A 13,520-nucleotide genomic window follows, 5' to 3' on the forward strand; every position below is an offset into this window, starting at 1 on the left:
TCAGGGAAAAGTGACTTGACTTGTATCGTATGTTCTGGGCGATGGCGAGAGCAATGATTGATGGTGACAAAGTAAAGTAAGGCAATGTCCCTAAGGTGGCTTACTGGAGACATGTTCAGTCTCAACGAAGCTGGTGAGATTTCATCATTGACGTCGTGACTTCTTCCAAGCCCCGCCAAATCAGGGGAAGAAGGCATGGTGGAGCATGTGTGTACATGGCAAGTCGCACTAGCTCAATAAGGAAACTCCGACAGATGTGCGCCTGGGGAAACTTCGGATAATGTTCTTGGCGTGTGTACAAATATCTTTTCCTGTCCGCATCGTGACAGAATTTCTTCTTTCTGTTTCAGTACAGTACAGTCTATTATGGTGCAAGACAATCTCTTCTAACAGAGACCAAGCCTGATTTTGTTTGCGCTGACAAAAGAAGAGGAACAGCCCAAGCATCGATCAATTGATTCCCTGCTACCCCGCACTTTCAGCAAGTACGTGCCCACCTAGGTAGGTATCCACCCCACCAAACACCTACCTCGTCACTACTAGCATCCAAACATCAAGCTGAAGCTGTCAGTCCAGCAAGCTTGGGCAACCACAATCAGGCCGACCTAGTCTCATCCATAATTTCCCACCTTGGATTCGAACTGACAGCCGCTACACATATCTTGGTCTGCATCGTCAGTCACCATGGCTTCAAAAACCGAAAAAGACCAGGAACAAATCGCCATAGCCAAGGGGTTGGAAAACATCCCCTGGTGCGATGACTACGAAAAGATGATCTCTGGTGTCTTGTAAGTCGAAACTGCAACGAAACAAGCCTTCCACGCTAACTCAAAGAAAATCAAAGGTACGACGCTTTCGTACCAGAGCTGGTGCAGGGTCGCTTTAGGGCCCGACAATTTATGCACAAATACAACCACTACTTCCCCGAAGACGCCACTCCCGAATCGCTGCAAAAAGGCCGTGAGGAGCTTCTACGGGGCATCATGGGCAAGGTCGGCAAGGACGCCTTCATCGAGCCCCCGGTCAACATTGACTATGGCTGCAACATAATCATCGGCGACACCTTTTACTCGAACTTCAAGTAAGTCTGCTTGTTTTGTGGAATGCTCCTAATCGACCTGCAGGCGATACTAGTTCTAGAACTAGTTGCTAACAAATGACTGCCACACCGAAAACACAGCCTCGTAATTCTAGACTGCGGCATCGTCAACATTGGCAACCGAGTCATGTTCGGACCCTTCGTCTCCATCTTCACCGCCACCCACGAGACCGAGGTACAGTCGCGCCGGGATGGGATTGAGTATGCCCTCCCTGTCACGATTGGGGACGACTGCTGGATCGGCGGGAACGTCACCATCTTGCCCGGTGTGACAATCGGCAAGGGCACCACCATCGGCTCTGGAAGCGTCGTGACCAAGTCAATCCCTGAGTTCTCTGTTGCCGTAGGATCGCCTGCAAAGGTTATCAAGAAGGTTCAGCCTGTGCCTGACCTCCCATAGGGGCTTCTGGAGAAGCTGGATTTATGAGAATATGATGTCATTTACTCAACACAAGCTAAGCTTGTCTATAGTGATCGAAGATTTGGACCTCTACGTGCCACATTCCGTTTTCTTGACCATGGCCATACAAACTCAGACTCAAGGGTTAGACTTTGCTTTGGTTTAAGCTGATCTATTTCAGACGGTGTGTTACGTGAGCAGAAAATCTTCAATAAGGGATGAACATGCTTGCTGAGCCGTTTGACTTGAAGATCCAGACCATCTTTGTGCTGCAGTAGCACCCAGGAGCTGAGGGGCTAGGGTCGCGAGCGGAACATACGGGGAACCATCCGCCATTTGGGTGGCTCAGTCACCGGTCTTGGCTTTGTTGCTGTTCTCCAGACTTCGACCAAGGACTCGTTGTCTTGTTTTTTAATGTCTCTAATATCAACTCTAAGCCTCGCCGTGATTTTATGTCGAGATGTTGATGGTTACAAACCCTAACCTACTGAAATGCTTTTGCCGTGACAGATAAGAACCTCCTGTTGCACCATGCCGGAGTACAAATATTGGATACGTAGGGTTGAAAGTCACCTTTTGGTATCACAAATGGCAGGAAGCTCAAGTGGCACCGAGATGTCGGACAGCGAGGCTGGTCTGTGCAAACTAATGCCGCGTGTACTGAGGGTGGGGCGAGGACCTGGTACACGGGTATGAGCTGCACCCAGGAAAAGCTACTCGGAGGAGTGATTTGTCGGGCATGTCATGGGCAGGTTGGAGAAGGCAACGGGATTTGCAGACTGAGGTGGTGATATGATGTGTAGGTGGGCATGTCGTATATAGGCTATGCTTTGTGACGTTGAGGGGGGAAATGAAAAAAGAAACGCCTACAAAACAAACCCTGCCTGCTTCCCTGAATCATATAGTTGCCTCCACCAGGACAATCTTGAGCAAATACCCGTTCACAGCCCACCTGAGGCCGTATTCCTTGACGACTACGCTCCCGCATTCCCCACACCGGAGACGCTCCAGCTTGGTCTTGAACCTCTCAGACGGCGGCGGTAGCAGGTTCGAGCCGTCGGCAATCTTGTTGAGCTCGACGGTGAACCACACCGACGTCCGCTCCCGGTACTTGTGCCGCGCCTTGTGGTAGAGACTTCGTATCGAACGGGAACTGTAACTTGAGTATATGCTTTCGAGAAACTATAAGCAAGACACCGATTACACGAATCAGATAACTGTCCACATTCTAAATACGTTTGTGAGGGAAGAAATGTTTCAAAAAAAATAAGGGGTTGAGAAAAGAGTGTTTGTGCATCTTTTACATGAAAAGAAGGAAAAACAAAACACCTTGTATAATGTCTCCCTTTGACAATTTCTTGGAAGCAAGAGTAAAAGAATAAACACGAAAATTAAGAAAAAAGAAGAAGACCAAGACAATAACACCAGGAATCATTTCTTCCTCACACTGCTCTTCCCCCTCCCCCTGCTTGGCGCCTTCCTCGAAGGCGCATCGTCGTCGTCGCTGCTACTGCTACTACTGCTACTGCTGCTGCTGCTCCCGTCCCCGTCGGCCGGAGGGGGCACGTCGAAGAAGCTCCCCGCGCTGACGGCCTTCCTCTTGATGATGACGTAGTTTATGCCGCCCCTCTTCTTGGGCCCGTCGTCGTCGCTCCTCAGCAGGGCGGGGAAGATGACGATGCTTCGCCTCCCGTCCCGGCCGCCAGAGTAGTAGTGCGGCTTCTCGTCCACCTCCTCCACGGGCGGTCGCCACTCGAACCGCCAGCGCGCCGCGTGGCAAAACAGCTTCTCGCCTAGCTCGACGGCCCGCGTCGACACGGCGGCGATCCCCGACAGGCGCAGCTCCCGCTCGGTGGGGGAGTTGGACCGCGCAAAGACGACGAGGATGCGCTCGAGCGTCGCGACGCAGGGCTTGACCAGCGCGTGGTGGTCCTGCGCGCCCGGCTGGAGGAAGAAGGCGGTGATCATGCGCCAGGCGGCGAGGGCGGCTTCTTCTTCTGCAGCGGGGGTGGTGGGGGGTTGGGTTGACCGCGTTCTTTGTTAGCTCGGGTCCGTTTACCCCAGGAAAAGAAGATCCAAAGGTGCGGGGGGAGTTGCTTTCCCATACCTTTGCCCAACTCGGGCCTCAACTCATCGAACCGCCTCATCAGCTCCACGACGGCCGGGTCCAGGCTCGTCTCGTCCGGGTGGCTGTAAAAGTCGATGCTGCTGACCATGACCCTGGCTATGCATATCCGGAGACCCATGCGGCGGTGGCGCGGCGAGTGCAGCAGAGTGGCGAGGTCCTCTGCCTCCTGCGCATCGTCGACGACGCCGGCCTCGTGTATCGACTCGCGAATCTGCTCCCGCGAGTGGTAAACGGAATCGGTGTGGTAGAAGCGGCGGGCGTGGGAGTCGATGGCGGAGCGGAGTATGGTCCACGTCTGGCGGACCGAGGTGTCGTCTGGTGGCGTAAGGAGGCTGTCTTGGAAATTTGTGAGAGGAAAGGGCGAAGCCCCTTTGGAACTGCTACCTCCCATCTTTTATTTTGTAAAGGGGGAAAACAGTTATTTGCTATGATTTGTTTGCTGGGCGAGACATGGTATACTGGATGGGATCCTTGAAAAAAAGATGTTGCGATGTCGATGCTTTCTGTGTGGTATTTCAGTGAAGAAGTTGAAATTCGACGTGCATGGACCAAGAAAACCTAAAGGTGGCTAGCCGGCCGCCTACACTAGATACAAGTCTTCCTTCCGTCACTGCGTGTGATTGTCGGCGATTTTTGACGGAACCTTGTGATTGTGGGCTGAGTACCGGGCGCGAGCATCCACCATATTCACATGAACCAGTTCGATCGTCGAGTCCCAAGAGGTCCGGAGCAAACCAAAAAGAGGTAAAAAAAAAGTCACTTTAGCTTGGCCGTGCCTGCAGGAGGGGAACCTCTCCGCGATATGAACAACAAATCTTGCATCTGAGCAGGGGCGATGGTGCAAATGCACGTGGGGTTATGGCAGAGAAAGGCGTAAACCCCAAGCCACTCGAGATTAGCGTTATCTCAGGTGGTCAACTCATGTCAACTGCTAAAAATGTTAGTTTGTGCTAGGCTCGAGGTTGCGAAGCTAGCCAGGTGACGTGGTCAAGGACAGGGTGACCACGGAAGCTCGCCTGACGAGCTATATTCACCTCTAGAACTAGAACTAGAACTAGGTCTAGTTCTAACATGGTTCGACTGCGATCATGTACGCCTAGGTTGAACTAGGTTCTTTGACAATTAATGATGCCGGCAGGCAAGTTCACCACTTTGACAATCTGCCAGGAACGACGGGGGAGCTCAAGGTTCGTTGATGTGGTTCTAACTGCCAAAAACAAGAAACTTATCCAAAAAGATGGAACATGTAGGACTCGTGGCGGAACAGGGTTCATTTAGACTTGGTCGTAAAACACCAAGCAGCGCACTTCTATGCTCTGCCTACCCTTAGCGTCGGGCGGCGTGGCAGGATCGACAAAGGCCGTATGCGGAGTCAGTGCGGCCAGACCCTCCCGCCCGTTTGGCCGCCCTTCGCTCCTCGAATCGAAGCATTTGATAAACATGACTTCGTCTGGGGTCATATCCTTGGCGTAGTAGAATTTGTGCTTGTCATTAGGAGCGATGGCGTAAGTTTCGCCTGGGTTGGTTGTTCATGGCAACTGGTTAGTACCCGTAATACCCTGGTCTCTGCGAGGAAAAAAAAGAAGTAACGTGGAAGCAGAGAAGCAACATCATGTTCCGAAATACGGGGTACTTACCTCTGACTTCATACCCCTCCATGCTAGCCAAAGATGCAGGGTCTGCGAGAACCTCCTTGCCGCGGTCGTCGTCGTCCTCCCCCTCCTGGCGCTTCGGGTACAGAAGATCAACAGCGACCAGGTCCTTGGGTTCCGTGGAGCGCCAATCAATCACAGCAAGGGGGTAATCAGACGCCGGCCATCCTATAGGCCGCCAGACGTTAATAATCTGGTACCGGCCCTTGATCAGCTCCTCAGCCTCGGCAGGATCCGTGACGTGACGACGTAGCCTCGTCTCCGCTGCAGCGGGAGTCTGGTCGACGTGGACAGCTTGCACAGGCTGTCGGGGACTGTCCGGTGTCCGACGGCGGATGGTGTGGTCGAATATGACAATCTTCTTGATGCCTGGCAGCTTCTCCTTGAGCAGAGACTCGACCTCGGAGTAATAACCCCCGCGGACGGCCTTGTCGTCGGTAAAATCTTTCTCGGCGGCTGGGTGATGGAAAACTGAGAATCCGCAGTTGTCGGTGGTGAAGTTTTCAAGACCCTCGGCGCGCATGTCATGTACGGGGCGCTCAATCGAAATGCGCTTCCACGAGGTGGCGTCGACGTCCACCTTGCTCCATGGCTTTCCGCTGTCGGTGTTTCCGAGCGTGCTCGGGTCGAGATAGCGGAAACTGCCGGTGGTTGCCATGACTGGCTGGAATGTATTTATTGCTCGTTCTTTCTGATACTCGCGCAAAATACAGCAGAGATCCGTATGGATCAGGCAGTGACTTGGTTGAACAGCCTGAGCTTGATCCAAATCCAGTCGTTTGTTTGTGCGGGGTATCGTTCCTTCCTAACAGGCAGATATACGGCAATCACAAGTGCTCAAAGCAGGTGCAGAGTATCGCTTTCTTCAAAATACGGAATTGAGATTGCTCAGTTCAATGACAATGGGGCTGGATGATTCTTATTGTTTTGCTATACACATGGATGATAACTGTCAATTCTCGATCTGACAAATGCTCGCCCCCAAATGTATACCCCAGATTAAGTGGGAGCCGATGATGCCATCACCATTTGACAAATGGGACATCCATTTGTCAGTCCCGCCGCAGTGGGGTAAACTGTTCTTCCGCGCTGACTCGCGCATTCAGCAGTTCTGCTTATTGTTTGTTACTCCAGCACAAAAACAAAACAAGAGCTCGCCATCCTCACCGTAAACTCTCGCCATAGCTTTTTAACTCAATGCCATGTTGTCGTGTTGCATAGTATGCGCCCATGGCGCTGCTTTTAACCCTTCCGGATTCCCCAAGCCAGGTCTGGACTTACGCCATGCCAGGGGTAATTTCTTTTGGTTGTTTTTGGTGACCCTGGAGATAGATGGTGGAACTTCGTGTGGCCAAGCAGGCGCCCGTTGCTTGGGTCAACAATGTGTAGTACCGTAGTAGTAAGCTGGCTTGGCTGGGTACCTTGCTTTTCCGCTCACACCACAACCGGCACTAATGTCCCGTGGTGAATCTTTAATCCTTGGGGGTGACAATCGAAGCTCGATAACTCACTACTTGTGGTATTGCACATTTGGGTATCGTAGCGTAGTTATATACAAACCTTACTTTGAGGATATGTATTTCCTTGCCTGCATGATGACAGGGCGCGTCAAACGAATCCATCGCCCAAGCTCTACCCCGGTTCAAGATTTTAAAGATTATCAATTACGAAAGTATGATCACTCAGATTGGCGACCCTCTTTTTACGAATGAGACCCTAGACTTGGAACCAACAAAAACGGAACAACCCAACCCCAAGCCACACGCAGCCCACCCGCCCACAACCCTCATCTTACGTGGTTTCCTTCACTCCAACACTGCCCGCAAAAGTCCATCCCATAATAACTTGGCGCGTACGCGCGTCGAGGTAGAGAATGAAAGAAAACAAAAGAATACTTCAGCCTTATGGCGTGCCGCTCTACCGAACACGACCCTTTTCGGGCACCTCGGCGCTTTCCCCCCAAGATAAATCTAATCAGACGAGCGAGCGGGCAAGGACTTGGCTGACTACGACTTTGTCTTGTTTGTTTCTTTTGGTCCACAGGACTTGGACCTTGGCTGTAATTTTTTTTTTCTCTGGCGAGGCAAAGCAAAAGAGAGGCATGCTAATAAGAACCAATGTCCAGCCCACGATGGTTTGTTTCGATCCTTTCGTGGTGCTAGTCCTCGTCTCCGAAACTTGTCTTTGAGAGCTGTCTTACTATTCCAAGATGATGATGCACCACCTCGGGTCTTTGCTGTGTGCCGCTGCAGCAATAGTGAGCACAGCAGCCGCGCAAACAGTCGTCGCTCATGATTGCTATCCAAAACTTGTGCCAGACATTGCATCCGACGAAATTCCCCTCGTTGCCCCGTTGGCTAACGTCATTGCCACCGATGGTCCGTCATCCACACGGCAATCTGGAAGCCAAGCCAGCACTTTGAGATGCGATTCCCCAAATGATGTTACCCACATCAACATACTGAGCAACATGTCCGTTGCGGGTGTCAGCCCCACGACACCAGCAGTCTCAAATCCAACATCAAATGGCCATGCCGTATCGCCAGGAGCTGCGTACGTTCATAATCTTTGTTGACTAGATCGCAGTCCAAAAATATCGTTGAACCTCGTCTCTGACTCTTCGTCTGCAGGAACTCAATGGCAGTCTGTAGGCCCGCCACCGCCCAACAGGCTTGCAATGCCACGATGGAGGAACCGAAAGCCAAAGCCCAAAATGTGCAACCGCTTGTACCCAAACCTGCTCACAAGCTGACCAGGTACGATTCGGCGGCGTTTGCTGGCGCGGGCGCTCTGATTGGCGCTGCCCTCCTCTTCTGAGTGCTAGACATGCCAAGACGTATCGACGACTGCTAGCCCATCGAGGCTGGACCGATATTTTGCATCAAACAGCGGCGCGAAGAAGTCGTTTCGGAGCTCGGTAATGGGGGCTGATTCCTCGATTGCATCTACCTAGACCAGGATCCAGTAATATTGTGATGACACGAGAACGGGTTTCGTCAAGCATGGTTCTTTGAGCCCCGGGCGGCAGCGGCGCTGGCCCGATGGCATTTTCGGCCTCTTTCCCATCGCTCTCCGCATTGCGGAACCGCACGACCGACCCCCCCGAGCGAATCCCTGCTGTCTGCCTCGCATGCACTATAATCATGGACGAGATTGCCAACGATTTGTCTGTGACTACGCCGGGTGCAACCCGGTAACCAGGTCATCTTTTTCTTTTTGCCACCGGATTGTACTCCCTCGTTAGCATATGCAGGTTCTCCAGAAGCTCAACCCAGCCGAAATGCTGTGGTCGTCATAAGGGTCACTGGTGGCGATGGGCCTGAAGAGGTGATGCCGTCGTGGAAACTTATACGTGCACGGCACGCCCTAGAACGATTCGCCCGAGAAGGTGTTTGCGATGTAGGGCTGGGCAGGGTACATCGGGTTTGCTATTTGTCCCTCGTGCGGGGGCTACATACCAAAGTCAAGTCGTACCTTGAACGCCAAGGCAAGGGGACAGGTCGTGTATGGTAGCGAGCTCAAGGATCCCCGATAGTCGAGTGCAATGGGCATTTTTGACTCGTTGGATATAACCATAAAAGCTACTTTTGTCTGTCCCGACAACCATGTCGACTCGAGGTGGTTGGCCCTTGACTCATTTTTCTAGGATATACTTCAACTCATGAAATCCAGTAACTGGGATGGAAAATAAACAATCAGAGTTAAACTGGCAGTTGTTTGCATTGTCGTCCAGTTAAAGAGATTGCCAATCCAGAAGCACTATTTACCTTCCCCTTTTGGAAAAAGCCGCAAAAACCTGTACCGGCGCCGTCATCGATGCAACTTTGGCTGGGCAAAGATTGCGTCAAAAAGTGGGCAGAGATAGCACGGCTCGGAGTGATGATGGCAGGGCAAATGAGGGGTAAAAAGAGAGTTGTGATGCCGTCTTGGATGCGAACGAGGGAGATGTAGAGTTCTGCCTATTATTTATTACTCGTATTTATTCATGTCATTGCATCCTCCCAGTCACTAAACCACCCTCTCTCCCTGTCCTATAACAACCAGGTGAAGCCTGACTGTAGGTAGATATCAACCACCAAACAGTCCAGACCACTCATCCAACCATGCGATCACCACCGGGAGCAGTGGCGGCCCTGGCCAGCGTCGCGGCGCAACTCGCCACCGCCGCCCTGGTGCCCCGCGACGCAGCAGCGCCCACGACGGCAGCGATGCCTCTCCCCTTCCCCGCCCAGGTCGGCATCGACGACTCCAACCTAGCGACGTGCGCCAACGCCAACTGGCCACCGCCGTCCTCGCCCGTCGGCGAGGTCATCAGCGCGCAGCTCCCCGACGCGGACCTGCAGGCGGCGCTCGGGGAGGTGGACCCGGCGCGGATCCGGGCCATAGTCGACAAGCTGGTCGGCTTCGGCACGCGCCACACGCTGTCGACGCAGACGGACCCGACGCGCGGCATCGGCGCCGCCAGGGACTGGATCGCCGAGGAGATGCGTGGCTATGCGGCCACCGCCGGCGGCAGGATGGAGGTCACGGTGCCCGGGTACGTGCAGGGCGTGGCCTCGCGGATATCGTTCCCCGTCAAGATTAGCAACGTCGTGGCGACGTTGAAGGGCGACAAGGATCCGGATAGGGTCTACGTCGTCTCGGGGCATTATGATAGTCGGGTCACGGATGTTATGAACTACGAGGCTGACGCGCCAGGGGCGAATGATGATGCTTCGGGTGTTGCTTGTGGGTTCTCTTCCTTTGCTATTTTTTACCTGGTGGATGTGTCACTTGCTAACAGCTTTTTTTTCAAAACTACAAAAAGTGGCGATGGAACTCGCCCGCATCTTTGCGACGCGCCGCCCAGCCGCGACGATAGTCTTTACGGCAGTGGCGGGCGAGGAGCAGGGCCTCTACGGGTCGGCATTCATGGCACAGACCTACCGCAACGCCTCGGTCAACGTGGAGGGCGTGCTCAACAACGACATCATCGGATCCTCCACGGGATCCAGGGGTGAAAAGGACCCACACACAGTCCGGGTCTTTTGCCAGGGAGGATCACCAGCAGGCGAGTCCAAGGAGCGGGCAGAGACGCGCGCCAGCATTGGCGGGGAGAACGACTCGCCGGCGCGGGAGCTGGGACGCTTCATCGCCGAGGTGGGCGGCAACGCCTTCACCGACATGAAGGTGGCGCTCGTGTACCGCCTGGACCGGTACCTGCGGGGCGGGGACCACAGGAGCTTCCTGGACGCCGGGTACGGGTCGGCGGTGCGCTTCACCGAGCCCAACGAGGACTTCAACCACCAGCACCAGGACGTGCGCAACGCCACCGACGGCACCGTGCTGGGCGACCTGGCCGAGTTTGTCGACTACGACTACGTCGCGCGCGTCGCAAAGGTCAACCTCGCCGCGGCCTGGTCGCTGGCCAACGCGCCGCCGCAGGTCCGCAACGTCACGGTCGACACGTCGACCCTGTCAAACGACAGCGGTCTGTCCTGGGCCAAGATCGCCGGTGCGGGAGCCGCGCTGGTCAAGGGGTACGAGGTGGTGTGGAGGCCGACCACGGCGAGCCTGTGGACGCACCAGCTGTACGTCGGGGACGTTGCGAGCTTCAGGGTGCCGCTGACAAAGGATAATGTGATCTTTGGGGTGAGGAGCGTGGGCCTGAATGGTTACAAAAGTCCTGCCACGATGCCGTTTCCCGGATGATGATGCTTCGGCGGGGGTTTGTTTGTCGGTAATGTGAGGAACACTTGCGTGAAAAGGTGAAGGAAATGAAGGCAAGGCAGCGGGCTTACAATTGAGTGGGGTCGTGATCTTGGGGCTGCCCGACAAGCCACAGAATTGTTTAAATTGGGCGATGAAATTGGAATAAGGAATAAGCCAGAGACAAAATTGGCATGGCAGAACTTTCAAGGTGCTTATTTTGGCCGCTTTTGGAAGCTCAATTTACCCAAAGGGCAGTAGTGCACGTAAGCAGCCATGACAAGTCAGTTGCTGTCGCAATGCCACTTTCTTTCGGTTTAATCACAAATCCCCGTCCCTGGCCGTGGCTAGGAACTCGATTCAAGAACACCAAAAATAATCTCTTGCCAGGTTCTTCAATCGGGCATGAAACAACCAAATCCCAATTGGAGATTTCTCTCCAGAGATACTGACTGGTGTTCAATCACTTGCGCATTAACCCGTGCATCCCTTTGCAGGGAAATTCCTCGCATGGTGGTCGAAAAACGGCGCGAAGGAGTCTACCACAGCCCGCATGGGACAGTAATTTCAAAGCGGCTGCGCCCGCAAACCAGCCTGGTCAGGCACCGCACAGCCAAGATTCAGCATAGCCATGGGCCAAAACAAACGAGCCCCCAGGCGCGTATTTTGGCTGTGCAGATGCATTCGACGCTCATGAAATATATATCAAGTCCAGGTGAAAAGATTGTTGTAAAGAAATCTTGAATGCATCATCACAACTTCTCATTCTCACATTCTCAAACGCAAAACATCATCAAAAAACGTCGTCTTTCGGCTTTGTAGATGCAATTTACACACAGTAAACCAACACCAAAGGCTGCCAACATGGAACCCTGCACCACCACCACCACCACCACCACCACTCACACAAACAACACCACCGACATCACAAAACAAGACCTGAATCGCGCCATGGCCATCCGCAAGCGAGCAGCTTCAGATCCCATGCCCTCTCCTCTCAGACCTCAAGCTGCCGCCTCTGCTACAACCCAACCGACAACGAGACGGCGACAGTCGCTCGACCACGACCAAGAAAACACACAAAAAGGCACCACAAACTATTCAAAGCCCCTCTGGGCGCACAGGCGACAGGAACTCAGCCAGTGCAGGATGCAGACCCGTGCCGTCAAGACGCTGCGCACCGGTTCGCCGGCTCGACAGGACCGGGTGGTCAAGAAGCAGCCGTCGAGGGCCGGCAGGATCCCCGAGTCGCTGCGGGTCGGGCGGGAGAATCCCATGTTCAATTTGAAGGTGTCACGGTTGCAATTGAGGATACCACATTCAATTGTGCTGGCCGACGACTCGGCCTCCTCTGTGAGGTTACTGTGGGCGAGGTCGCCGCTTGAGGGGTTTTCGGGGATGCCGGGGCGGATAGGTTTTGCATAGAGGTGTTGATTTGTTCGAAGCTATTCGGACGTGATTGGCGGGACTAATAGGGAATAATAGTTGTTGAAACAGTCACGGAGAAATGGAAATATTTTTGAAAGTTGCATCATGCTTGTTGAGACTCGTAGAGGTTCTGTATGCCCTCGTTGATATGGTAGCTAATAGTTCACAACCCGATTGTCGTGTCATGTCTCAATGCACCGATAATGCCCAGTCTTCACATTCCATTATGCCTTCTTGGTACCACCCATGTTGTTCTGGATAGTGCCGCCGATGGCGCCGTCCTTGGTGAACTGCTTTCCAATCATCCCGTCCGCGGCCAAGGGGCCTCCAACGGCCTGGCCTATTGAACCAATGGCTCCGTCGGCTGTGGTTTTGGTTATCTTTTGTTAGCATTGTCAAGCAGACACGACGAACCAGACGAGCGAAATGCTTACCCTCAAACTGCTTGCCAACAGCTCCCTGGGCATCCATGGCCTTGGGCTTGACGGCACCGGTGCTGGGGGCGTCTTTGCTGAAGTCCTGGGTGGGGATGCCAATGGGCTTGTCCTGACCGGCGTTGTTGCTTTCCATTTTGGTGTTTTGGGGCGTGTGTTTGCCGAGGTATGATTATTGGGTATTGTTCTTGTCAAGATTGAGCTGTCGAGAAGATGTGATGTGATTCCAAGCTTCTTCTGTCTGTACGAGTGTGACATTTGGACGTCCTCAAATAGGAATCAAACCGGTCGCACGGGTGAGAAAGCACTCATACAATCGCCAAGTGGTGACGACATACATACGCCCTCGTTCCTATTGTCATGACGACATTGCTACGATGCAATCGCTTTGTTTCTCAACAGTGCGTTTTGAACTCTATTTCTCTGTTTTGCAGCTGCAGGAATTAGCTCTTTGCACCTGCAGTAGGTAATTCACATTCATTGTATCAATATCTAGCCAGGTAGGTACCATTTACTGTTAGTGGTGGAGTTGGCGAGCATCTGGAAACAAACGTGCAAACTGAGTGAGACCCGCAGATCCAACCTCAAAGTATGTCGGACTCTTGGCTTGATCGGCCCCAACAACAAAACATAAAAATTCGGGCTTTTGTGTAATCCATGATACGTCGATTGGAAATCAACGAACCCGGCA

At 53.2% G+C, this 13,520-nt stretch overlaps 7 protein-coding genes across 7 annotated transcripts; 4 read left to right on the forward strand and 3 right to left on the reverse strand.

Moving 5' to 3' along the window:
- Nucleotides 1–550: 550 nt before the first annotated feature.
- Nucleotides 551–1,643, forward strand: MGG_02103 (maltose O-acetyltransferase). The gene is made up of 3 exons (XM_003708825.1): nucleotides 551–788; nucleotides 845–1,081; nucleotides 1,181–1,643. The coding sequence occupies exons 1-3, from the start codon at nucleotides 685–687 to the stop codon at nucleotides 1,497–1,499; spliced, it is 660 nt and encodes a 219-aa protein (XP_003708873.1). The 5' UTR covers nucleotides 551–684; the 3' UTR covers nucleotides 1,500–1,643.
- A 527-nt stretch (nucleotides 1,644–2,170) lies between these two features.
- Nucleotides 2,171–4,018, reverse strand: MGG_02104 (uncharacterized protein; the record flags this gene model as incomplete). The annotated part of the gene is made up of 3 exons (XM_003708826.1): nucleotides 2,171–2,681; nucleotides 2,946–3,496; nucleotides 3,607–4,018. The coding sequence occupies 3 exons, from the start codon at nucleotides 4,016–4,018 to the stop codon at nucleotides 2,397–2,399; spliced, it is 1,248 nt and encodes a 415-aa protein (XP_003708874.1). The 3' UTR covers nucleotides 2,171–2,396.
- A 786-nt stretch (nucleotides 4,019–4,804) lies between these two features.
- MGG_02105 (uncharacterized protein) lies at nucleotides 4,805–6,300 on the reverse strand. The gene is made up of 2 exons (XM_003708827.1): nucleotides 5,265–6,300; nucleotides 4,805–5,143 (listed from the first exon to the last, which is right to left on the reverse strand). Exons 1-2 carry the CDS (start codon nucleotides 5,935–5,937, stop codon nucleotides 4,902–4,904), a joined length of 915 nt encoding a protein of 304 aa, XP_003708875.1. The 5' UTR covers nucleotides 5,938–6,300; the 3' UTR covers nucleotides 4,805–4,901.
- Nucleotides 6,301–7,488: 1,188 nt separating this feature from the next.
- Nucleotides 7,489–8,096, forward strand: MGG_02106 (uncharacterized protein; the record flags this gene model as incomplete). The annotated part of the gene is made up of 2 exons (XM_003708828.1): nucleotides 7,489–7,832; nucleotides 7,910–8,096. The coding sequence occupies 2 exons, from the start codon at nucleotides 7,489–7,491 to the stop codon at nucleotides 8,094–8,096; spliced, it is 531 nt and encodes a 176-aa protein (XP_003708876.1).
- A 1,286-nt stretch (nucleotides 8,097–9,382) lies between these two features.
- MGG_16033 (uncharacterized protein) lies at nucleotides 9,383–11,266 on the forward strand (the record flags this gene model as incomplete). Its single annotated transcript, XM_003708829.1, has 2 exons — nucleotides 9,383–10,007; nucleotides 10,087–11,266. 2 exons carry the CDS (start codon nucleotides 9,383–9,385, stop codon nucleotides 10,968–10,970), a joined length of 1,509 nt encoding a protein of 502 aa, XP_003708877.1. The 3' UTR covers nucleotides 10,971–11,266.
- MGG_16034 (uncharacterized protein) lies at nucleotides 11,250–12,606 on the forward strand. Its single transcript, XM_003708830.1, has one exon. The coding sequence runs from the start codon at nucleotides 11,790–11,792 to the stop codon at nucleotides 12,390–12,392; it is 603 nt and encodes a 200-aa protein (XP_003708878.1). The 5' UTR covers nucleotides 11,250–11,789; the 3' UTR covers nucleotides 12,393–12,606.
- Nucleotides 12,607–12,619: 13 nt separating this feature from the next.
- MGG_02109 (uncharacterized protein) lies at nucleotides 12,620–12,965 on the reverse strand (the record flags this gene model as incomplete). The annotated part of the gene is made up of 2 exons (XM_003708831.1): nucleotides 12,620–12,759; nucleotides 12,830–12,965. The coding sequence occupies 2 exons, from the start codon at nucleotides 12,963–12,965 to the stop codon at nucleotides 12,620–12,622; spliced, it is 276 nt and encodes a 91-aa protein (XP_003708879.1).
- Nucleotides 12,966–13,520: the final 555 nt, after the last annotated feature.

This window comes from Pyricularia oryzae, chromosome 1 (genome assembly GCF_000002495.2).
Source record: "Pyricularia oryzae 70-15 chromosome 1, whole genome shotgun sequence".
In the NCBI taxonomy this organism is placed as follows: Eukaryota; Fungi; Ascomycota; class Sordariomycetes; order Magnaporthales; family Pyriculariaceae; genus Pyricularia; species Pyricularia oryzae.